This window comes from Antechinus flavipes, chromosome 1, assembly GCF_016432865.1.
Source record: "Antechinus flavipes isolate AdamAnt ecotype Samford, QLD, Australia chromosome 1, AdamAnt_v2, whole genome shotgun sequence".
Taxonomy (NCBI): Eukaryota; Metazoa; Chordata; class Mammalia; order Dasyuromorphia; family Dasyuridae; genus Antechinus; species Antechinus flavipes.
Window position 1 is genome coordinate 668,411,350 of NC_067398.1, and position 26,239 is coordinate 668,437,588.

At 34.9% G+C, this 26,239-nt stretch overlaps 1 protein-coding gene across 3 annotated transcripts; it reads right to left on the minus strand.

Moving 5' to 3' along the window:
• Nucleotides 1–697: 697 nt before the first annotated feature.
• Nucleotides 698–26,215, minus strand: HAUS8 (HAUS augmin like complex subunit 8). Of its 3 annotated transcripts, none has more exons than XM_051972096.1 (11): nt 26,034–26,215; nt 25,308–25,375; nt 19,472–19,527; nt 18,345–18,435; nt 15,963–16,055; nt 15,762–15,862; nt 6,788–6,853; nt 4,925–5,083; nt 4,393–4,534; nt 3,629–3,770; nt 698–1,107 (listed from the first exon to the last, which is right to left on the minus strand). In XM_051972096.1, the coding sequence occupies exons 1-11, from the start codon at nt 26,060–26,062 to the stop codon at nt 954–956; spliced, it is 1,101 nt and encodes a 366-aa protein (XP_051828056.1). In that variant the 5' UTR covers nt 26,063–26,215; the 3' UTR covers nt 698–953. The 3 variants fall into 3 exon arrangements, with proteins under 3 accessions (XP_051828056.1, XP_051828057.1, XP_051828058.1); XM_051972097.1 differs by having other exon boundaries at nt 18,354–18,435; nt 26,034–26,214; XM_051972098.1 differs by lacking the exons at nt 25,308–25,375; nt 26,034–26,215 and adding an exon at nt 19,865–19,937.
• Between the last annotated feature and the right edge of the window lie 24 nt (nt 26,216–26,239).

Here is a 26,239-nt window from a genome sequence, read left to right on the forward strand (position 1 = left end):
TCATTTTAGTAAGATTTTGTGTCCCAAATTTTCTACTTCTTCCTTCCTTACCTCTCCCTTCTCTAAAACAGCAAAAAAACTGATACAGGGTATACATATGCAGTCCTTTTAAATATATTTCTATATTTGTCATATTGTAAAAGAAAAATCAGACTTAAAAGGGAAAAAAACAGGAGCAAGAAAAAGCAAACAAACAAAAGGGTGAAAATACTACACTTCAATCGACATTCAATCTCCATAGCTCTCTCTCTGGATGTGGATGTCATTTTCTATTTCAAGTCTATTGAAATATTCTTGGATCACTGCATTGCTGAGAAGAGCTAAGTCTATCAGAGTTGATCTTATGGATTTTTTAAAAAATATTTTATTAAGTTACTTCAACATAATTAGTTTCCTTCACAATCTCATATATTTTGTGTTATCCATTTACAAACTTATTCTCCAGATTGCCAAAGGATATGGGCCTCAAAAAAGGTTAAGAATCTCTACTTTAGTTGAACCCCCTCATTTTACAAATGAAGAAGCAGAAGTCCTGAGGTGGTTTGCTCAAGGGAAAAAGAAAGCCATAGGGATTCCTTTCAATGCAACAAAGAAAAAATTTCAGACTTACATACAAATTTTAAAATGACTTGGCCTTTTTGTATTATTCAAAGTATTCAAAGAAAAATTAAATGCACCAATTTGAAAACACACAAAATTTCATGTCAGGAACTTTTATTTTTAACACCCCAAATCTCTCACATAATAGAAGACAAAAGCATTTATTTAATACACATTGATTTAAAGTGCTATGTGTTCTGAATGTCCCAAAAAGACAAAATGTGTTGTCAACAGTACTCAACTATTTATGCATATGGTAGAAAAAATATAAGAAAACAAACGCAGCAAAAATGTGTCAGAGACAACTTATTGTTGATGTGATAAACCTAAAAACATAAGTACCCATTGAGCCTTCAGTTGTCTTTTGGAGCATCCTCTGAATGCTGTTGATTAAAATACCATTGGCTTAGATTCTGTGTCCCTTGAGTCTCTTCCCAGACTTCTTGGTTAGTTAAGGCAGCTTCTTTACTGACTTCTGAGGATAAGTTAAGCACGTGGGCAAAGCTCCTGCAAACAAATCAGAAAAAAAATTGGCATTTTCTTTGTCCAATGACATGTGTTGGATGACCACAGCAAAGTCTATATTAGTAAAGAAATGGTATAAAAATAAAGGCCTGTTTGGTTAAAGAAACCAGGAACATTTAGCCAAGAGAAGATTTAAAGGGAATGTGTTCACTGACCAAAATGGAAGAGCCATCATGTGGCTTCAGAGAAAATGACAAGGACCAACTGTTTAATCATTTCTTACTTTCTGTGACCCCATTTGGGATTTTCTTGGCAAAGATACTGCAGTGGTTTGCCATTCTCTTTTCTAGCTCATTTTACAGATGAGGAAATTGAAGCAAACAGGGTGAAGTGACTTGTCCAATATCACATAACTAGTGTCTGAGGCCAGATCTGAACTCTTTCTGATTCCAGGTATCAAGTTCTATCCACTGAGTCACTTAGCTGCCCTGAGGACCAATTAAAGAAATTAAAAGATGGAAGACTTCAAATCAATATAAGGAAGAACTACCTAATACTCTGAACTATCCAACAGCAAAACAGGGTGTCTCACGAGACAGTGAGCTTTCTATTACTAGACATATTCAAAGACTGCATGACCAATTGTTGGGGATACTGAATGGAAAAATTCATGCATTTGATATAGAGTTGGCTTATTTATATACCATGAGGATCTTTCCAATTCTGAGATTTTATGTTTTGAAGGCTACAATTGCATCCTTAGGATGCATAGTTTATCTCCCCCCAATTAAGAGAGCTCATAACACATATCATAAGGAGGCCTTGAACAAGTGATTCCAAAATACACAATCCGTCTTTGCTGAATGTGTATTTTTTCTTTCATTCATTTTCATCTTTTTGTTCTTTCTCACCTAATGACTGCAACCTCACTATTTGTTTTATAATTTTATCAGTAGTACAAGAACTGACAGGTGACTGACTTAATAAACTCTTAATAAGCTACACAAAATGATACAGCCACCATCACACATCCAGAGAAGAATCTCAACTCAAGTCTTCTTGGCTCCAAGACCAGTACATACTCTATACCTACTAGAGATCATTTTTCACTTCATGACTAAATGGGTATTTCAGAGAGGAGACAAGAGGCAGAAACAGGGACAGAGAGAGAGGCAGACAAGCAAAGAAAGCCAGACAAAAGATACAAAGACAGACTGAGACTGGGCTGGAACTAACTTTTATGGCCAGTTCCTGGATTCCCTGGCCTCCTGCAAGTCTCAGTTAAAGTCCCATCTTCTGCAAGAAGCCATTGTCAGCCCTCCTTAATGTCAGTGCCTTCCCTCTGATATTAACTCCAGTTGATCTTGGAGACATCCTGTCTGTACAAGGTTATTTTTGCATGTAGTCTTCCTTTTCAGACATAAACTTCTAGAGAGCAAGATTTTTTGCTTTTCTTTATGTTCTCAGAGCTTAGTGTACTGCTTACCATAAAGGTTTACTGGCTGACTTTTTTAGGGGCACCTAGGTAATGCAATGGACAGGAAGCTGGACTGGGAGTCAAGAAGATTTCTCTTCCTGAGTTGAAACCTGGCCTGAGCCTTACTGTGTGACCGTGAGCAAGTCACTTTACCTTTTTTGCCTCAGTGTCCTCAGTTGTAAAATGAGCTAGAGAAAGAAATGGCAAATTGCTCCAGAATTTTATTAGTCAAGAAAACCCCAAAAAGGATCACGGAGAATCAGACACAATTGAAGTAACTGCACAAGAACACTGATTAATTTTCTTTCTAACTAAATTATCATTTGATTCTAATTAGCCTTTACCTTACTTTATTTTCATCACAAAAACAGAACCCAAAGGCAAAAGCCACTTTGAAGAGCTCTTTTTGCCACAATGCTAGCAAAACAATTTCAGTGGCTTCTTAAAAGAAATTTTCCAGAAGAATTAATTATTTCCTTTAATATCCAAACTACATTTGATGCATTTTACATAGAAATTCTTATTAAGAATACACAAAACAAAATTTCAACTTTTCCCAATGATTAAGGAACATCATTAGAAACTCTTATAACTTTTTAATAAACACAACTTCAAGTGGTGATTCAATGGTCTAAGGCTTTTTGCTACACGACCAAATGGCTTCAAACTACTTTTGCAATTCTGTTTTTTTTAAATAATTCTAATTCAGACAACTTGCACTTATTAAGACCCTACTATGTGGCAGGCATTTCTATGTTCTGGGGTCGGCAATCAGAGTGATGATGATGATGATAGCTAACATTTATATTCACTTCATTTGATCTCTGTACCTGGCTCCAGAAGACATCTTGAAAATACATTCTGCTATGGATTAAGAAACCAGATTATCAAGTCTTTTATGATTGCAAACAAAGCAATACAGGTCAATAGATTCAAAATATCTTAACATAAATTCAATGTACTTTTCAACACAGTTCAGCAAAAGGCTTTTCCCCCACTTACTTTGCTAGCAGAGTTGTGGTTCATATTTTTCTGGACAAATAAAATGTTACAACATTTTTTAAGCAAGTTTATGTAGTATTATACCTTTTGAGTTCTAGATCCTTTTTTTTCACTACTTCTTTAAATTCATCCAACACGTCAAATACTTTAGCATGCTGCCCTACTTGGTCAGTTGTAACTTCTGCCAACAAGTTTTGTGTGATAGATAGTTGGTGCTGTAAATCATCTATAAAGAAAAAATAAACATTTAGAAACGTGTTTTTAGCTATCAGATTCCCAGAATATCTTTAAGTCTTTAAAAAAAAAAAGTTTATTAATGAGATAAAGATTCAGTTTTAAAATAAAAATAACAACAACTCATATCTGTATAATATTTTATAGTATGCAAAGTGCTATCCTAGTATTATATTATATTGACAGTTCAAACAGGGTAGGGAAGGGACTAAGCATTTATTAAGTACCGACTACAGATACCATGCCACCTGTTTTACAAATATTATCTCATTTGATTTTCACAACATCCCTGTGATATAGGTGTCATTATTATCCTCATTTTACAGTTGAGGAAACTGAGGCAAACAGAGGCTATAAGACTTACCTAGAGTCATACATTATAGTGCCTGAGGCTGGATGTGAACTCAGAACACTGGCCTAAAATCAAGCATATCTATCTACTGCACTATCTAGCTCTTTGCTAAATAGTATTATCTCCATTTCAGATATGAGGAAAATGAAGTTCGAAGATGTGAACTGGCTTTCCCAGAGTCAAACGGATAGTCTCCACTAAGGGAAGTTATTTGCATAGTGAGTCTATAATATATTATGTAGAATGGCTATGACATCCATACCTAAAAATTTGTCCCTATCTCCTTCCATGTGAATGGATTTCACAGGTAATTCATGTCTAGTAGAGTCCAGTGCAGTTGCAAAAGTTTTATAATCCTTCTTAAAACTCTCAGACATTGCCACAAAGGGAGCAAGCAATTCACTCTGCAAGCAAAAAAGAAAAAGCATTACTATAAACTAAAAACTGTAACTGACAATCCAGTATCTCTTAGTCTGCCACTCTAAAATACCAATCATAACATTATATTTCTGTACTTGGAGTAACTTGCTATTACTGATATAGATCAATGGTTAGAAAATTCACTCTAAATAAGTTTTTTGGCACCAAAACAAGGGAGAAGTAGTGGGGTTTCATACTACTTCTTACATGTGTACTTTAACTAAACAGAGTTAGAAAGCAGAAGTATGCAAACAGATTTTTCTTTTATTATAAATGTCACCACTTGGTGAGAAACCTCACAGTTTCCTGTTAGTTATTTTCACCTACAAATGCACAATCTCTAATAAACGTTAATACAAATTAATTAGACTAACCTGAGTAGCAAGTGTGTCCACCATTTCCTGTTCTTTCTGATGGAACAGAAGTTTGCGTTTTAATTCCTGCACTTTTTTTTGCACTCTGTCCTTTTCTTCACATAGCATGATGAGATTTTTTTCTGCTTTTTCTTTTGTTACAGCAACACGTTTATTCATCTGTAAAATCCAAAAGTGTTCCAGCAACTTTATCATAACTCTTTACCAAAGCATTCTTTTACAAGGATTCTCTCTATTAAGGCAGAGGCAGCACAGCACTGTGGATAACACATCTCTGAACATGGAGGCAGAAGGTCTAAGTTCAAAATCTATTTTTAAAAATGTTAATCCATGTCACTTCAGGCAAGGCTGTCAGTCAAAAAAAATTTATTAACCTCCTACTATGTACTTGGTATGGTACTAATAGACTAGAGATATAAATACAAATAAAAACAAAGATAGTTCTTGCCCTTCCAGGAGCTCACAATCAAATGAGCAACTCATTTATACTCCACAGAATGAATAGTCTGGCCTAAGTCTAAATCTATGAGCCAATGAGATCTGAAAAATGTCTGAATTTAAACTTAAAATGTTGGCTGGGGCAAGATTCCGTACTTTGCTTGTAGTCACACAGCCAATATGTGTCAGAGGCAGGGCTGGTGGGCCACCTGGCACACCATACTCTCTCAAACTCTACTATAACAGGCAACATAATCAAGGGGAGTCCAGTTATCTCCATCACTTCAACACTCCCTTCCTTTAAACTCATGAAGAGACACCAAGAATCTGAGGAACATATTGTGATCCCCTCTAGACTACCAGCTCTGCTTCCAGCCTGACCTCTATAAGCTCAATCAAAGGGTGGAGAATAGACTTCAATTCTCACCATCACTACCACCATCAATGAACTGCCATAGTTAAGTAGGTATATACAAAAGCCTTGGGAATGCAAGTCTTCTGCACCCAGACTTGGTTTTCAAGTAGTCCCTAGAGCATTAAGCATCCATGAAGAAGAAGCCAGCTACCCCTAGCCCCATTGCTACCACAGAGCATGCAAGGTACCCTAAGAAAGATAGGAATTCTTCATGTGCCAGGTGAATTAAATCACCACCACCTTTTTTCCTCTGATAAACCATTTCTTCTTTCACAACATGACTAATATGGAAATATGTTTTACATGATCATAAACATATAACCTATATGAAATTATTTACCATCTTAGAAAGAGGAGAGAGAAGAAAGGGAAAAAAATTTGGGACTCATAAATTTATAAAAAATAAATGTTAAAAATTGTATTTATTTGTAATTGGAAAAAAAAAAAAACGTTATTTAGAAAAACCCCACCTCCACCTTGCCTATTTCCCTCAAACAAAGAAACAGATCTATACCGTTAGTCCAGGAGCCTCACAAATAGCATCACCACCCACCTAGAGACGTGCTTCTAATCCAGACCAGACAACCATCAATGAAGGAATCAACTCTGGAGATGACTTGGCTACTACTTCTGTAGGAAATGCAGCCTCTGCTCCCCCAATAACCACAATGAAGACCCTGAAAAGATATCTTTCACCTCAAACATCCCTAATACTGTCAAATGGTTTTAAAGAAGATGTGGGTATGGCTTTCCCAGTGGAAATAATATTCAAGAAAATGCATTATCTTCTGCTTTGTCATTGTACCTTTAGGACCAGGGAACTTTTCCATCTGACTAGCAAATGAAATATATTGTCTTTTCTATTATAATATAAGATCTTAGAGAACAGACATTGTTCTGCTTTTTTATTTTTAGTCCTAGTGAGCAGCAGTGTTTTGCACAGAGAAAGCAATTCATGTTTTTCATTCATTCATTGTTCTATAAATATATTTGACTGCCTTTAATTTTACCTTCACTGTCAGAAGGGTTAGAAGTAATGTCTGTGACTCCATCTTTCTGATATCTTCTGGGGAAACCTAAAAAGCAAGTATTAAAAAAAAACATTGGGAATGAGTTCAATAGGCAACACCCCCATATATACCATGAAGAATATAGCACCCTCCAAAATCTATAAAGAAATAAGGATGGAAAGATAGGTGGTTGGGGAAGCAAAGGGTGAGGGAAGAAGACAAGGGAGAGATCCCTGGGTGGAGGGAGGTTAAGTAATAGTAAGCCAAATTACAGAGTAGAATTTAATGAAAGAATAGCAGAGATAGGAAAGACAAGTGTGTATGTAAGAATATGTGTATGTGTGAGTCTGTTTATGTATATATCTACATAGCTATACATAAACATATCTTTTCTTAACTCTGGATTATTTGAGGATGGGTGAGCTGAAAAGGGGGAAAAAAGAATAAAATAAATAAGATATGCAGCAGAGAATAAAAGAACAATTTGGATACTCGTGAATATAACTTCTTCTACCAATATATATATTTTCTTAAATTGATATTTGTTGTTATATATTTTGAAATATATTCCCTGATGTTCTAATGAGCATATGATAATATTCTCTTTTGTTTTGTTTCATTTTGTTTTGTATTGCTTTTCAGTTTTTTTCTTTTTGCTTATTCTGTTTCTTCAAATAAATCTGGGGAAAAAAATTCATAATATATTTATGTTCCAAATTAGTTCACACATATCAGTATCCTCCCAGGACTAGAAATTCCTACTCAACATTCAAAAATATATTTGTAGGATTGCAAACTATCCTCATCTCCTTTAAAGTTCTGGGCCTCATCTGCAAAATAAAAAAGGTGGCCCAGATGATTTCTCAAGTCCCTTCTGGTTCTAAATCCGATAGTCCTCCGTCCTTGCCCTTTATGTTTGCTCTGGATCTTTGTTGCAGTTCCTGTTGAGAAAAACATTTAGACTTGATACATGCTGGGTACTCTTTGGGTCTAACTATTTCTAGTTTGCTCAAAGTCCCTGGAATAAAGAAGCAATAAATTCATCTTAGGGTACTGTCACTGTAGCAATTGGAAAAGTAGGAAAATAAATTTAAAAGGACTGTGAAAAATGAACTCAGCAAAGGCTGGAGTTATGGGGGCAATGTTTTCTTTGCACTATCTTTGTCCCTGTATGAAAGGTCTATATGCTGTAAACAGTGATGAGCAAATCTGACCCTCAGCCTGTTTACAGGCCTTATGTACAAAAAGCTATCAATGGTCTTTATGATTTTAAACACAACAAAATGGAATTCTGAAATGTAAAAGCCAGGTGGCAGTCAGATTTGGTCCATAGGCTATATTTTGATGATCCCTGCTATCAAGTAGGTAATTGATCATTTATCTACGGTAACTAAATTCTATTAAACATTAAAAACCTGGATGGAAGACAGTCCCCAAGAGATAAGTGGTCAAAGGAGAAGGACATAAAGAATTCCCAAGAGGATTGTAAATTATTAATCATATGAAAGTTGTTTCAAATAATTTTTAAGAGAATTGTAAATCAAAACAACCTTCACCTTTAGCAAACTGGCAATGATGACAAAAAATAGGAACAATCAATGTTGGAAAGGTTATGGAAAGGCAGGCACATTAATGCACTGTTGGTGGAAAAGTAAACTGATATAACCAATCTGGAAAGCAATTTGGAATTATGCAGAGAAAGTATATAATTTGGCCCAGATACTCTATGGGTAGGCATATTCCTTAAGGAAGTTAATGACAAAAACAAAGGTCCTATATACATCAAAATATTTATAAGCAACATTTTTTGTAGTAGTAAAAATTGTAAAGAAAGCAGATACTCACTAACTGGAAAATGGTTAAATAAACTGTGATACTTGAATGTAATGAAAAATCCTATGCTATTAGAAATGAGAAACATCGATACAAGTGAAAACACAGGAAAAGAATATCATGACTCAACATAAAAAGAATGAACTGAGGCACAAAGGTTTCAGCACAATCAATTTGTTAATAAAGCACAAATTTACCTGTAAATTGGATCTCAGTTTTCTTAGTAAAACAAAGACTCCAAATCAGGGGAATGATTTTGGAGAATATTATATAGAACAGAGCAGAGTAGCTGATACCATGTCTAAGGACAATATGATTGGTTATATAAATGAGGCAAGAAGAACAATGGTTCCTTCTCTTCCTTCCCTCCTATGACTAAGAAGTGTTCATTGTTTGAGTCCACCTGCAAAATAGTGGCAGAGGCTTCCCTGGGTAGCAAAGCAGACATCCTTGAAGAGTAGCTTAGTAATATAGATATTAGGTCCAACTCTGTTAAAGCAATCCACATCCTCCAAGGTTAGCAGAATTCTTTAAGCCAAGAATAGAATAGTGATTAGCAAAGAGAATAGAATTTCTTAACTCATTACAAGCCAGGTGAATTTCTACACTAAGTTCAGAAACTATGATTTAGGCAGATACAGGATAAAACCAGTTAACTGTAAAAAGGATCAATAAAAATGATATAGAACCAATCTCAATTATTTCAGTGCAAATGAAATGGAATGTTGTAAAATTATGAAGTTTTAAAGAGATATAATATATGCTCCTTTGCAGAGATAGGAGAAATTCACAAGGGTGGAACATTGCATATAACAGACTCTTTTAAGGGAATAAGTGGTTTTCCTGGAGTTGTTTTTCCTTTTCAAAAACTTATTTGTTATAAGGGAAGGCTCTCTGGGAGGAAGTATAAGGTCCCAGGGGAGAAACATAAGTGATGTAAAAACATCGTGTCAATAAGTCTATTTAAGAAAAAAAAAAGCTTATTGCAAAGAATTGCACTAGGGGTTTGGGAAACAAAATAAAAAGGAAAAAAATGTCTACCCTCAAGGAACTTTTACTAGTACAGTTCTTAATCAATATTAGAAAGGGAATTTTTAATTCCACACGGAATAACAATGTTCTCTACCAAAATAAAAATGCCACATGACGAACAATGAAGTACACAGTGGGTGAGGAGCCTGAAACACATCAACAACAAGGAATTCAGAAGTCATCAAAGAACTATAGGATAGAAGATGGGTTGGTAAGGATGCAAGAAAAAAGAAATTAATGGGGAGCCAGAGAGCTCTTTTGAGACCCTTTACTATTTCTAGAAAAAGGCTTCTAACACACTGGATAACCTTCCTTGAAGAACTTATAGGACAAGAACAACAGGTAAACAGAATAGGCAGGCACAGAGGCACTGCAGTCTATATTGTTGCAGATCAAGGAGATGATAGATTTGTCTTATAAATGACAGTTTAAGCAGGGTATTTGAGTGCTATACAAGTACTGGTGACTTTATGAAAAATTCTAGAAAATGATACTTCGGAGAACAAGAATTGAACACCCACAAAGAATAAGTTAATATAGCACTAGACTTAGTAGTATGACCCTTTTGTTCCATCACTGAGTAAGGAACAAAGTTTCCCTCTAGACACTGAGAAGTAAAGGGTTGGACAAGTCACCATATCATCTTGAATTGGTATCTGTCAATAGGTAGAGAACAGCGTTTCTCTGGTGAAAGAAAATAGGCCAGGGAAAGGATACAGCAATGAGGGCAGCAATGCTACAAGCCTCAGGCAGAAGGTTAGAATACCTGTATTAATACATTATGACATTTAAAAATGAAGAAGCTGGGATTTTAGAATTGAGCGGTTAGTAGGAGTGGCTCTGATGGCAAGTATTTATTACATTGAAGAGAAGACAAGTGCAAAAATGGAGAGAGAACTAGACTTGGAATCAAAAAGACTTGTCCTCTATAGGATTTAAATTCTATCTATGAGGTAGGGGGAAGGAAGGAATAAAAGTTTGGAACACAAGATTTTGTGGGGATGAAAGTTGAGGGCAGTCTCTGCATGTGTTTTGAAAATGGAAAGCTATTATTTAATTTTTTTTTTTTAATGTAATTCTATCTATGAAACAAGTGACTTTTGGCAAGTCAACTTACTTCTCAGAGCTAGCTTTAGTCTTTTATCTGTAAAGAGGGATTATAGTAGTATCTACTTCATAAGTTTGTAATAATTAAATGAGAAAAGGTATGTAAAGTGTTTTGTAAACCTTAATATAATATGTAACTATAAGTTATTAATACATCTTCTCATTTGATTTTCACACCACTTCTGTGTGAAGCTCAAAGTATAGGTATTATTATCCTCATTTTTAAAGATAGGGAAACAGAATCTCAAAAAAAAAAAAAAAGTTAAATAAAGGACATCTAGTAAGTGGTATAGGTGGAATTTGAACCCAGGTCTTTCCTGATTATAAGTCCAGAATTCTTTCCACTCCACCATGTTGCCTCTATATACTAATTAACTCTGGGATTCTCGAAAAAAATATCTGTCAGAATAATAGTTCCATGTCAAAAGCATTCTACTAACCCTGAAAGACCCAAGATTCCATTGCAGCCCACTAGTAACTAACACACTTTGAAAAATTGTGAAAATCTCCAAGCTATCCTGTAACAACAATTCAGTACAAAATGGTGATACATGTTGAATGAATTCCTTAGATATACATAGTCCGATTCCTGGAAGCCTGATTCATTGAGAAGGAATGACAACTATTACCCCACAGATTAAGAAAAAGCACCATAAGTCTGGAGCCCCAAGAGACTGAGATGTTATTTTAGTGGCTCAGCTACGTAAAACAGAAAATAAGAACTAGGTTCTACTTCTTCCTCCCTACCCCAACCCCTGGGTTATCCCTCCCCCTAATAACAACATTAATGTTGCCTTAAATAAAATTTGTCTTTAAGAGATAATTTGGAGTAAGAAATTCTGTCTAGAGGAAACAAGTTTCCTTATGTTTTACAAGATTTGAGGATTAAATTTACAAGTTTTGGGGGACAAGTATAAACATGGAAAACATTGGCTAAATGCATTACTCTAGAGTACCAAATATAATTGTATTTGTCTAAGAAACTAGTATTCAAATAAATAATTTGAAAATAATTTCTTAAAAAACCTCAGCAAAATGTATTTGCTTTAAGGAAGCTACTTCTATCTGTTTGACAGAATGAAAATTTATGCTTATGTACATTTAAATCCCAGGCATGAAGTAATTATAGATATGTAGATTTTACTTCTTAAATGTGTTACATACTTCCTTCATATAATTCCTAAATAATCCCTGATACAACACTTGTTGGTCCAGAAAAAGTAGATGTTTTCTTTTAACATTCAGCTGACAAAATTGGTAGATATCCTTCCATTTCATTTAGATTATCAAATTTATTGGCACATATTTAGGCAAAATAACACCTAATTATTGCTCTAATTTCCTTTTCATTGGTGCAAAGTTCTCTCTTTTCATTTTTGAGACTAAAAATTTGATTTTCTTCTTTCCTTTTGCTAATCAAATTAACTAAAGGTTTATCTATTTTGTTGGTTTTTTCATAAAATCAACTCTTAGTTTTATTTATTAATTCAATAGTTTTCTTATTTTCAATTTTATTAATTTCCCCTTCTATTTTCAAAATTTCAAATTTGGTATTTAATTGGGGGTTTTTAATTTGTTCTTTTTCTAGATTTTTTAGTTGTAAGACCAATTCATTGACCTTTTCTTCTCTATTTTATGCAAGTAAGCATCCAGAGAAATATAATTTCCCCTTATAACCACTTTGGCAGCATCCCACAAATTTTGGTTATGTTGTCTCATTATTGTCATTCTCTTAGATGAAATTATTGATTGTATCTATGATTTGCTGTTTCACCCATTCATTCTTTAGGATTAGATTATTTAATTTTTAGTTAACTTTTGGTTTATTTTGTCTTGCCTTATATTGCATGTGATTTTTATTGCATCATGATCTGAAAAAAATGCGTTTACTACTTCTGCGTTTTTGCATTTGATTTTGAGATTTTTATGCCCTAATACATGGTCAATGTTTGTATAATTTCCATGAACCGCTGAGGAAAAAACTCCTTTGTCTCCATTCAATTTTCTCCAAAGATCTATCATTCCTAACTTTTCTAACATTTTATTTACCTCCTTAACTTATTTAATTTGTGTTCGATTTATCTAGTTCTGAGAGTGCAAGGTTGAGATCCCCAACTAGTATAGTTTTGTTGTCTATTTCTTCTTGCATCTCTCTTAACTTCTTCTCTAGGAATTTGGATGCTATACCACCTGGTGCATATAAGTTTAATAGTGATATTACTTCATTATCTATGTTAGTACCCTTTCATAAAATATAGTTTCCTTCCTTATCTCTTTTAATTAGATCTATATTTGCTTTTACTTGATCTAAGATCAGGATTGCTACGCCTGTTTTTTTTTTTTTTTTTTTACTTTACCTGAAGCATAATAGATTCTGCTCCAGCACTTTACCTTCACTCTGTATGTATCACTATGCTTTAAATGTGTTTCTTGTAAACAACCTATGGTAGGATTCTGGCTTTTAATCCAGTCTGCTATCTGCTTCAGTTTTATGGGAGAGTTGATCTCATTCACATTCACAGTTAAAATAACTAATTCTGTATTTCCTGCCATCTTATTTACCCCTAAGTTAAGCTTTTCTCTTTCCTTTTCCCCTTCCTTCCTCTCTAGTATTTTGCTTTTGATAACCCAGCTGACAAAATTGGAGTCAGCTAAGTTTGTTTCAAGGCCATTTATGCCCCCTTACCCCTTGTCAACAAACTTTTGTTGCTGACACTCAGAAATAGAGAAAAAGAAAAAAATTAGGCAGACACTGACTATTAAAGTTTCCCTAGATTTTGTAATTAAAGCATTGGCTCATAAAAGGTCAAATCATTATTTTTATTTCTGACCAAAATAAAAACTGCTGGACTTGGCTTTGGCCTTCAGATTTTTTAGATACAATGAATATCTTCCACTTTGACAAAGGTAGCAATGATGCTGGCATATCCAAAGACATATTAGTAAAGGGCAAATTCTGCAAGGTCCAGCAAAGCTAGCAAAGCTCAAGTAGAGCCCTGATGGGGAACAGTTCATCTATCATAGGCAGGCTTAGAGACAACTTTTTCCAGAAGGCTAGTCACTAGATTATAAAATTCTTTTGGATACAGCAACACACAAAACAAACTAAAGTATGAAGGGTTTATGGCCTGCATTTGTAGGTATCCCATGGATGAAATCATGAATCCTTGAAGGAGTATATAAGGACATAAGAATTCAATAAATTTGTATATTACATAGGTCTAGGGACAAGTTTCTTAAAAGTTATCCCTATAAGAATATGGACATTTAAAGGGCAATTTGTTAATTTCTTTTGTTTTTCTGCTTAAGCATGATTGATCCGAATTTTTCTTACACAAATATTTGAATGCTTGGAAATAAATGGGACGGTATTAATTCTAATTGGAACTACCCTCTTTTTAAATTCCCAGTTCTTTCATTTTAGTGTTGCTTCCACTAGACCAGGCAGCAGTTTTCAATGGAAAAAACCCTAGAGGACTTATGAGCTATGACCTAAGGCACTGAATCTCTCAGCCTCAGCTTCTTCAATTATAAAACAGATGTCACTGAAGCTGCCACCGCTCAGGATTACTAAAAGGACCAAACATGTAAAGTCTTTGTAAGTCTTAGGTACAACATATATAATATGTATCATTATTACTTAAAGGTAAAATGAAAAACCTATCTTTGATCCCTATAAAAACCCCACTGATCCTTCTGTCCTTGCATCCTGTTTCTCCTTTCTCATCATTAGGTTATCTCTCCTTTCTGATCCATATACCACATGTCAATCAGCTGAAGAGAGTGAGTGTATATAATGACTGTTTCTGGTCTGGCTAGAAACTCTGACAATCTTCCCTTGTAGAATGATTCTGTTTTGAAGGTAAACTACGCCATCTTTTGCCTTCCTTCTTATCTAGTCTTTAATTATTGAATGTGTGTTATCTCAAATTGGGACCTAGGAAAGATTTTGGCTTGAAAAGGCCAAGTCTCCCACTGTATGAGAGGCCATTGTCAATTATCCTGGTTTATGTCTTGTCACCAGCCTCCAAAGCCTCTGGAGGAGAGAGTGAGACTGATGATTCTGCACAGCTCTGCCTCACTTAAATCCAATTCACTTGGAAGCCAAGCCATCCTTCTCCTGATATCACTGGTCTTCTTCAAGACTGAAGTTCAAACAACATTCATCTAATACTTAAACAGATCTGTTGCCTCACTGGTAAGGATCTGAAAAAGCCCTACTCCAGTGCCAAAGAATGAACCTTCTTTAGAGGCCTCAGCACCTATTGAGTCCTTCCCTTACCAGAACCCAGCTGACAGGTAGTATAATAGATCTCTTTGCCATGAACCAAATACAAGTTTATAGCTTCGGCCTTAACACAGTGCTCAACAAAAGGATTCCCATTGCAATAGTGGGTCCACTTAATTGGCTGAAGGGATTAACCAGGTTCTCTGAATATCTGAGGGGCAACAAAGTCAGATGCTTGTCCATTGTCCTTCTGGTCTAATATCTTTGCTCCAAAGCACAAGTTCTGGTTCCTTCTTTGCTATGATAAAGCTGCACCAGCCATTGTGCTCTCTTCAGAGTATTTCATGTTTTGTAGTCACACAGCTCATTGGGATAATACTGTATCTTGAATTAATTCTGTCCTATGTCTTCCCAATTCTTTGAGAATATGAATAATTTTCTTATGTTATTCAGTACCCGGCATAGTCCTAATCACTCATTGATCCTTAAATGTTTACTGAATCAGTGACAAAGACACTTTCTCTTCTCATAGGATGATAACAGGGGTTTGAAACCTTTTTTGTGTCTTGTATAATTTTTAGCAATCTGGTGAAATCTATACATCTTTCTCATAATAAAGTTTTTTAAATAATTGAAGAAAATATTATCTTTAAGGAAATACTAAAGTTCAATGAAAGAATATTGAAAATAAAGATTTTTTCCCCATTCAAATTCATGAACCCAAGGTTAAGACCCCCTCCTTTAGAGTATTTTTTTCCCCTTCAAAACACTTACTATGTTGCGATTTTTTGATGGTTGTGGTTTTTTGGTGTTGGAAATTTGTCCTGTATTAGCTTTACTGGCTAATTGTGGAGTCCTTCTCTTGATACTTTTATCTAAATCAAACAAAGAATAAATAGTATTTCAACATGATTCTACAAAATGTAGAGCATTCCAAATGAAGACACTAAAGTAACTCTGAAGCAAATTATGTACCATTAATAGCAGAAAGATCCAGATCAGGAGGTGCAGTTCTGTGTCCATCTAACAGAGTTGATTGCAAATCATTCTTTTCAATCTGATTATTATCTAATAATCAAGCAGAAATACCTGAAAGTTAGCTCATGAAATGTCAATGAGGAAAAATTTAATTTAGGAATGGATGTCTCATTAATGTAACTTTATTCAAAACAAACATGCAAAATTCCTCACAAACACAAAACCTGTTTTTCCTACATTTTTCAATTTTTTTAACCCTCATTCTATTTTCATCCTTTACTGTATTTAGTGCCTGCCTTCTTCCCATTTAGGCAAAATATTCTCTGAAAGTTGCCACTTATCAATCTGATTTTCATTTTCCTTTTCCCTACTGTCATTTTGACCGTATTAATTTTTACTCAATATTAAGATTAAAACAATCTGCACACAAGAAAGATATGTGGAAAGAGCCTGACTGTGTACTACTGAGTCAGATGAGTAATTCTTATGCAGTAAACTCAAGAGCAGTTTTCCTGTCTTACCTATACATCTACAAAAATATTCTCATCTCTGCACCTTTTCTCATAAGAACAATGATTTATAGTTTTAAATGACCTCCATGATTTGGTTTAATGCCTCCCCTCCCCCCACAACCCTTTTACATATGAAGAAATTGAATTACAAAGAAAAGTAACTTTCCCAATTATATAGCTATAACCTTTTAACCTAGTCTTCCTACCTCCAAGTCTTGCATTTCATCTACTACACTGAACTGTCTCAAACTTCTCATTTCACTTCCACTACTTGAAATGAGACTATCCACTAATGAGATAGTAGATTATCTCAGAAATTCACAGCTTAAAAGCTGAATGGACCTTAGAGATCATCTAATCCAATTTTACTCAACTTCAGATAAGACCAGGTCTAAAGAGGTAACATGCCCAAGATCACAAAGGACACCCAGCTCTTTTCATTATCTCACCTTCTCCCTGACACTGTTCATTGCCAAGCACTAGCATATCCAATACAATGGAAGTACTATACTGAATAAAATAATTCAAAGTACTTTAAGTACTTTGAAGGAGTACAAAAGAAATGAAAAATCATCAATTCTGCCCTTGATGAATTTATACACACGTGCGCTCACGCACACATACTTTCCCCAATAAGATTATATTGAATCAGCTCTGTACTTAAAAGTTAAGGAGAATAATTATAATAGGATGATCAGAAAAAGCTTCCTAGAGGACCATTCCCTTCAATTTTATCAGAGATTAGAATAAAATATTCATAAAAGTACAAATAAATACAACCTGTCTATACTATAAATTTGAACTAGACAACCATAATAATCATTAACCTTTTAAGAATTTTACTTGTTCTGAGAGAATGTAGAAGAGCTTTGGGAATTATGTTTCGTAAGAAAACTATATAAGATTAAATGAATTATAACTTCTGCTCTTGACATATTTCAATAAAACAAAAATTATTAACTATCCCTTTAGTGAGCAAATGCATTAAAAATCATCCCAGTGATTTTAGAACTAAAATTTAATTTAGGGATTTAAATTTGGGATCATACTTTTTAAAATCTGCCAAAATATATGAAGGTGCAACTAAAGTTCTTTGGTTTAGAAACCAGAAGTCACTTAAATATAGTTTTATCATTTTAATTCCTCTTCATACTTCACTGGGGTATCAGATACCTTGAAGGACAGGTGAAAGATATATACCTGGCAGGAGAGAACTAAGCCTTATGAACCCAAGCCTTGTTTTAATTGTTCTACATGCTGAGGGGCAACATGAACAAAAAAGATGTCACTATCTTTAAAGAAATTGGTAATGGCTTAAGAGTAGAGATATCAACCTAAAAAGAAAACAGTTGGGTGACTTCCCTGAATTAATCCTGACTGAGTATTACCCTGCTATACAAACTTTCAATGAAGAGGCAAAGGACCTGAGAGGTAACATGTAGCAGTAAACTGCAAAATCTGAAAAACTGAGAAAAGACACGCATAATCCCTACTTTTTAAGAGTTTACAATAATAATTGTAAAGAAAACTAGAATTCATAAAGAACAGAATGTGGTACTAAGTGCTTAAGAATTTAAAGAGACGGGGCAATTAGGTGGTGCAATGAATAGAGCACCAGTCCTGAAGTCAGGAGGACCTGAGTCGGGAGGACACTTCCTAGCTGTGTGATCCTGGGCAAGTCACTTAACCCCAACTGCCTCAGCCAAAAAAAAAAAAAAAAAAAAAAAAAAGAATTTAAAGAGACATGTTTATGGTGTGAGCTAAGGTAGTTGCAAAAGAAAAAAGAAAAAAAGTTTGATATATGAATTGAGTAATGTTACTTGGAACTACTGGATGACTTAAAATTTCCCACAAAGTTGTAAACTACCTTTGCTACCTTTTTGAGACACATTAGATTTTTTTCCACTTTCAATCTGTTTTCCACTGGAACTGTTGACTGAAGTATCTGCTGCAAGTACCTGCAGTAAGAAAAAAAATTTAAAAAGATTTAAAAGCCACTAAAATACATCATCCATAAAGTACAAAAATATATTACAAATAATCCAGTTATCTTTTTCTCTTCTTGCTGAATCAAAATTTCCTTTTTCATTTATTCAAACATCTACTGATTACCTAGTATAGGCAAAGCATTCTAAAATTTAATTTTGACACACTGAATCCTCTAAAACCAGTAACCAAACACATATGGACCTTTCTAGAGCTTCATGTGAAGCCCTAAAAGAAAGATGATGTAAAACATTGCTATTACAAAATAAATTAATCTAACCAAAAGTAATATCATGTTCTTTGAACAGTCTAACATAACGTAAATATTTTTATAGCAGCAAAGTCTTTTTAAAAATTTTAACTGTTACACTCGACTGATATCCCTGATAATCTAACTTATTCCCTTGGCCATTCCCATGTCAATACTTCAGTTAATTTCAATGTTCTGTTTTCAAAAATAAAAGGATAACTAAGAATATCTTCACACAAAGGTTTAATTCCAAAATTTCCTAAGTAGAATCCTATTCTATCAATAGAGGGTGGATCTACCTATAGCAATATGACATCAGTTAGGAAGTAACTAAGAGATTAAAAATAAAATATCTCTTTTAAGAAGACACAAAAGAGTCAACCACAACAATGGTCATTAAAAACATTTGAATATAAATAATGAAATTTGGCAAAAAAATGTAAGATTCTCTTATTTAGAATAACAGAACCTCAAAGTTAAATGGCATAGTCCAAATTCCTACTCAATAAATAACTGTCTTGTCTGAGTCTGTTTAAATACTTCAAATGATGGGGAGCATACTACCTCAGAAAGCAATTTAGTTCATTCTCAAATAGCTCTGTTATGAAGTTTTCTTTCATCAAAGACTGCCTTTCTTTAAATTCCCCTTTAGAGAATTTTGAAATTCACATTAATTAAAATGAATTCCATAGAATTTGCTACAAGGATATTTATAGTAACTTTTTAAACAATAATTAGAAAAATAAATAATATTATACCTTAACAACTTTTTTCTTTTCACATTGCAAATACCGAGACTCTACTATTCTTCCAGCTGTGGAAACAAAAGAATACTGTGTTGCTCAAAATACTTCCACTTATAGTACTTCATACTTTATAATTTTTTTTAGTTCTAGGAAAAAACATATCATACCAAAGCAGCAAAATTTCAATTTGCCCTACCCTCCCTCCTCCAACTCCAAGATACTCGACAACCTTTTGGAACACTCGGCTATTCTGCTAGTTGTCTCATTCTCCAAAATAATAGTTTCTTTCTGTCCATATCAGAAACTTACTTTATCATCATCAAAAATTTACAAAAAGGGAATGTGTGTGGCAGCATGGATACAATGCTGGATCTGGAACCTAGAGAACTCAGTTTCAAAACCCACCTCTATCACTTACTAGTTGCATGATGTAGATGTCATTTAAATCTGAATGTCATTTAAATTTCTCATAACCTCAGTGTCCTTGCCTGTAAAACAGGAAGAAAATTACTTACTTGCATTAAGTTGTTGTGAGGAAAAATCTTTTGCAAGCCTTAAAATACTATACAAATGTGATTTGCTCATCATTTTTTGAGTAAATGAAACTGAAGAAGCCACCCACATGTTTTTATCCCTGCAGCCAATAAAAAACAAGGGCTTCAAAAGAGAAAGGCATATTTGGGAAGTCAACTGCTTTCTTAAGAAGACAGTATCTGAAATGTCCATCAATTGAGGAATGGCTGAACAAGCTATTGTATACAACTGTGATGGAATACTATTGTGCTACAAGAAATGATAAGCAGGATGTAAATCCGAAAAGAGTTACATGAACTGATATCCAGAGAAATGATCAGTAGCAGGAGAACAATGTATATAGAAACAATAATATTGTATGATGATCAACTGTGAAAAAACTTAGCTATCCTTAGTAATACAACAATTCAAGACAATTCTAAAGGACTTATGATGAAAAATGCTATCCATCTCCAGAGAAAGAACTGATGCAGTCTGAATGAAAACTGAAGCATACTTTTCCTTTATTTAATTTTTTTTTATTATTTTGGTCAGTATTTTCTTTGACAATATGGTTCACATGGAAGTGTATTTTTCATGACTGATCATATATAACCTATGTCATATTGCTTGTCTTCTCAATGAGGGGAGAGAACAGAAGGAAGAGAATTCAGAACTCAAAATTTAGAAAAAGAATTGTAATGTTCTCTTCTCTAAAATATAATCATTCTCTGGGAGCAGATTTCTTTGGGGCTTCTGGAGGCAGCCTTCATTTCAGTTCAGAGTAATAATCACCTCAAATGCAGCCAGGAGCTAAAATCCAAATCTTTTATTTTTTCCTTCAAAATAGCCCAGTTAGCTTTCTTAGAGACCTATCTCTCTCCTTGGTTCCGAGAGTTCTTGCAATTAGGCCTTTGTCTCTTCCAGCTTCAGCCTCTAGCTCTCTCTGAATCCAAAGGCTCCAGATAGCACAAAGGTGGAAAATAGAATGAATCTGGTCTTGCCTCCGAGAGTGAACTCCTCCTCTAGTGGGCTCCTCTTCTAGTGGGCTTGTCCTTATGACTTGTCAATCTCGTGGAGCTTCCAGTGGACTTGTCCTTTTATATGCTCTTTTAAAGGTGTGAACTCAAAGGTGTGAAAGGTGTGAAGCAGAGTAAGCACTTTAGTGAACCAGAGAACTGCTAAACACCATGCTAAAATTAGACAACCGACTTAGCACCTTGTAATAATCCTAACAAGAATGTCAACATTGTTTTTCACATGTAATTGGGCAAAAAAAAAAAAAAAAATTAAAAGTGCTTCCCTTTAAAAAAAAAAAAAGATATCCGAGAGTTTTCAACTTCTGGAGCACAGAATAAAAAATAGAAATGATAGGTTTCTGGGCAAGGATGGATTGCAACTAACAAAGACTGGTAACAATGCATTTTCCTGGGCTTTACAAATCTAACATAAAGGGAATAAAACTAAAAAAGATGAAAGATAAAAGAAAAAAGTGTCTACTTTCCAAGCTGGACTCTACAGAGTTTCTAAAACATAGGAACAGCAAACAAACCAACTATATAATGAAATTCAGAGATGGAAAAAAAAATCCAAGAAAAGAACAAATAATAAAACCCATGGCTTCAGATGGCTATTTACAAATGCATAAAACATGGGTAAGAAACAGCATCAACTAAAGATGCTAATGCAAGGAGATAAATTTGATCCCTAAAGTATTAGTAGGATGAAATTCATGACTGTAGTATTGATCTGAGTCTTATTCAAATAGGCAAAGGGTTGATTAAAAAGGGAAAGGTAATAAAGTAACAACTATCTACTCTTGATGACTTCAAGTTATTAAGACTCCATGAATTAGTAATTCAAAGTACTGGCAAAAAATGATTACTAAGTTTATAACGGACCTATGAAAGATTGTGAATGTCTGTAACCTCTAAGTCAGTGAGCTTGACTTCAAAACCTGACAAAATTCTAGGATGTACTATTAAAGGGATGAGTAATGATCTACTAGAAAAAGTAGTTTTCACAATGCCCCCACATTCTATTAGGGACATGTTATGCTCAGCCAGCCACATTTCCTTTATTGACAGTTATCAGATACTAAATCAAGGGAATGCTACAGAAAAGCATTTGATAAAATCTCATATGCTACTAAATGATGCTAGTTAGATAGATTCAAAACTGGTTAACAATCAGACTCAAAGAGTAGTCATTATCAACATCAAGTTAGAAAGAGGTCTCTAGAGTGTCCTAGCTGTGCTTAGCTTTGAACTATTTTAATATTTTCTACAACAATCTGGATACAACAATAAGATATATGATTATCAAAAATGCATGACAAATGTGAAAGGCATAGCTAATATACTAAATGACAGGACTGACAATTCTTATAGACTAACATATTGAATCCAATTTAATAGAAATAAGTGTACACTTTTACACAAGTTTAATAAGTCAACTTAATAAATACAGGCCAGGTGAAGTGAAGCTAGACAATAGTTCAACTCAAGATGAATAATTCATCAAGGGATTTTAAATCAGCAGCCCAAATAAGAGTCAATAATGTGACATGTCAGTCAAGAAAACTAACACAATCTTAGGCCACATTAAGAGATATGTAGTGATAAGTAAGATTTCGGAAAAACCTCAGAAGACTTACATGAAATGATACAAAGTAAAGTGAGCAGAACCGTAAAAATGTTGTACACAGTAACAACAATAATGTACAATGAAGAACTATGAATGACTCAGCTATTCGCAGCAACAAAATGATCCAAGACAATCCTGAAGGACACTGAAACAAGCTTCCTCCAGGAAAAAAATTGATATTGTCTGAATACAAACTACAACATGCCTTTTTTCACTTTGTTTATTTCTTATTTTAGTCTTCTTGCACAAAATGACTAATATGGAAATGCTTTGCATGACTGTACATGCATAACCTATATTGGATTGCTTATTACCTTAGAGATGGGAGAGGGAAGGGAGAGGGATAGAATTTGGAATTCAAAACTCTTTTTTAAAATTTTTTAAATTGTTTTAACATGTAATTGTGGGAAAAATATTAAAAATATGTTTAGTGTTTAGGACTACAGAAATTATAGTACCCAGCATATTCTGTAGTCAAAATATTTGGAGTATTCTGTTAGGTTCTGGTTGCCATATTTTATGAAGAACACTAATAAGATAGTGTTCAAAGAATGGTCAATCGTTAACAATCATTTATGAAGCACTATGTAACAGGCACTGTGATAAGTGCTGAGGGCAAAAAGAAAAGTCAAAGCCTCTTTTCCTCCTCTCACCCTCTGTCAAAGAAGTCACATTCTAATTGAGAAGACATGTAAAAAAATAAATACATAGACAAACAGACACACATACATATATACAGAATAGTATCTGTACAGGAACATAATCTGAGGAAAGATGCTAGCAACTCAGGACTGACAGGAGAAGGAAGAGAGAGAAAATGGGAAAAGTCTCCTGCATAAAGTGAGATTTGAATTGTTTGAAAAAAATAAAAAAAATTAAGAACAGAGAGGGTTAGGGGAAGAACATTCCAGGTATGGAAGAATGGCTAATGCAAAAGCAAAGAGACAAAAAATGGGGCATCTTGTATATGCAACAGTGCACAAATGAGTGTAGCTGGATTAAACACAAAAAATAGTCAAGTTTAAGAAGACTGGAAAATTAGGAAGGGTGCCCCAAATGCCAGAGGATTTCATATATGATCCATAGAATAATGGGGAGCTACTCAAGCTTGGAAAGGTTGACATGATCAGACCTACATTTAAAAAAAAAAATCATCTTGGTAGCAAAGTGGAGGATGAATTGGGAGAGGTCTAAAGACAAGTTAGAATGCTAATGCAATAGATTAGTGAAGAGTTAAATGCCTTAGCTAGTGTTGTGACTGTGTCAAAGGAAAGAAAAGGATACACACAAGTGATGTTGTAAAAGCAGAAATTATAAGATTTCTTAAAAGTCTAGATATGGGGAAAAAAACTAAGAAATAAAAGATAACACTGAACTTGTGGGTTCAGCAAGAGCAATAGTTTGGGGAAAGAAAAGGTTTAGGGGAAAAAGCGATTGAATTCTGTTTTGGACATGTTGAGTTTGAGATGCCTTTAGAATATACATTTCAAAGGAGTCTGAGAGGCAGTTCATAATACATCACTGAAACTGAGGAGAAAGACCAGGGGAATCATCTGGGAATCATCTGCATAGAGATAAATGAACTAACAGTTAATGAGAATACCAGATAAGACAATGTAGAGCTAAGGTACTAAACCGAGGGTCTATGAGCATATTTTTAAACTATTTTGATAACTGCATTTTAATTGTAATTAATTTAATCATTTGTAATCCTATATATTTTATTTTATGCATTAAAAACCATTATACATAAAGGGACCTGTAGGCTTACTGTAAAAAGGTCCATGACACAAGAAAAGTTATTAACTCCTACTATAAGGAAAAGAGAAAACAGTACAAGACAGAATCTTGGAGGACACTGGTTAATGGGTGTGACATGAAGAAACAGCAAAACAGCCTGTGGGGAAAAAAAAGTCTGATAAAATCAACTAGATTTCAGCATCACAATTATGTCATATAAGGAACAGCTCAAAAAAAAAAAAAAAGTGAGATGTTTAGCCTATAGAAAAGAATTAGGAAATGGGACAATTATAACAAGTATTTGAAGACTTGCCTTGTGGAAGGGAAATTAGTTGTCCTGTTGGGCCCCAGAAAGCAGAACAGGTGAAAAGGGTGAAGCTGCAAAGTCCAATTTATGACTGACCTACAATAAAACTTACCCAAAGTGGAACAGAGTACCTTGACAAGTAATAAACTATTCCTTACTGGAAGTCTCCAAGCAAAGTGCTGAATAGCCTTCTTACTGTCATTGTAGAAGTGATTCTTCATGAGTTAAGAATTTGGCTAAAGATTCTGGGATTCTTTAAGACCTTAAGATTCTTTAAAGATTATGTGACTCTTAAGATTGTTTAAGATTTAGAATTGTCCACATAAATGAGGTTATCATTTGGAAGGGGTCTTAGAACACAGACTCCAATAATAGTTCACAATTATACAGAGTTTTGAAGTCATGAGATCAGGAGGCTTAAAGATGCAAAGGCTTTTATAAATCATCTAATTCCATTAAATACAGATTAGGAAACTGAGGCTCAGAGTGATTAAATGACTTGCTCAAAATGTCACTTTTTCAGCCTAAATGCTCTAGGCTTTTAATCCTGACTTTTCGGAGCTACAAGATTCCAATGGAACAGTAGGGACTTGCTCGAGTAGGATGAATTCCAAGGCCACAGTTCCACCCTCTCTGGCTTACCTGGCACTCTTCTCCCTTTACCCTTGGAGTTCACAGGGGCACCGGATCCGGCTTCGCTGAAGGACCTCCTGAAACAGCACAAAAAGAACCCTAGCTCGAGAGAAGGCCTTCAAAAGTGACCTTAGAGATTTAGCAGCTGTGCGACCCTGGGTGCCTCTCTGACCCTCTGTTTCCTCCTCTGTAAAATAAGGATAATAAGAGCACTCACTCCCAGAAATGTTGTGAAGTTAAAATAATATTTGGAAAGCTCTTCGTAAACTTTAAAGTGCTACATTAATAAAAACTATCACAATTCTTGGCGTATGTCGGCTGGGATCCGAACCCAGATCTTCTTCCGTTCTTTCAACCCCGCATTACACCAATTAAATTAGACGTGTCTCTCTCCCTTTACAGAAGTGTAAACTGAGGCCCGGAGAAAAGGAGGGCGTTGACTAGAGGAGCGAGCAGGATGCAAACCCAGCTTTCTTCTCTGCGACCCATGGCCTGCCCCAACCAACAAGGTGGGGGAAACGGGTTCCGAGGGGGTCAAGGGACACACAGTTGGGGTCCGAAGGACGTGGGAATCGGGGGTTTCCGAGAAAACTTGTAGGAGGCCTTCTCTAACCGTAACCTTACACGCTTTCACCCTCAGCCCTCGGAAAGTTGCCCCACAGCGCGAGCGCCATGTCTTCCTTTTCCTAAGTCAGTCAGTCAATCACTTAGTCAATCAGTCAATCATCGACTCACCCCGGAGGCCTAAAACGGGACTCCGCCATTTTCCCGCGTCTCCGTTGAATTGACGAGGAGTTAAGTGGAGCCGGGAAGCGCCTCAGCCCCGCCCCGAAGTGTGGGCGAGATCATTCCCAGAAGGGTAGGACCAGGAATTCCCCCAGAGTACGAGGCTGACTCTTTTGCGGAGATATCAGAACTATAGAGATGGATATATATATATA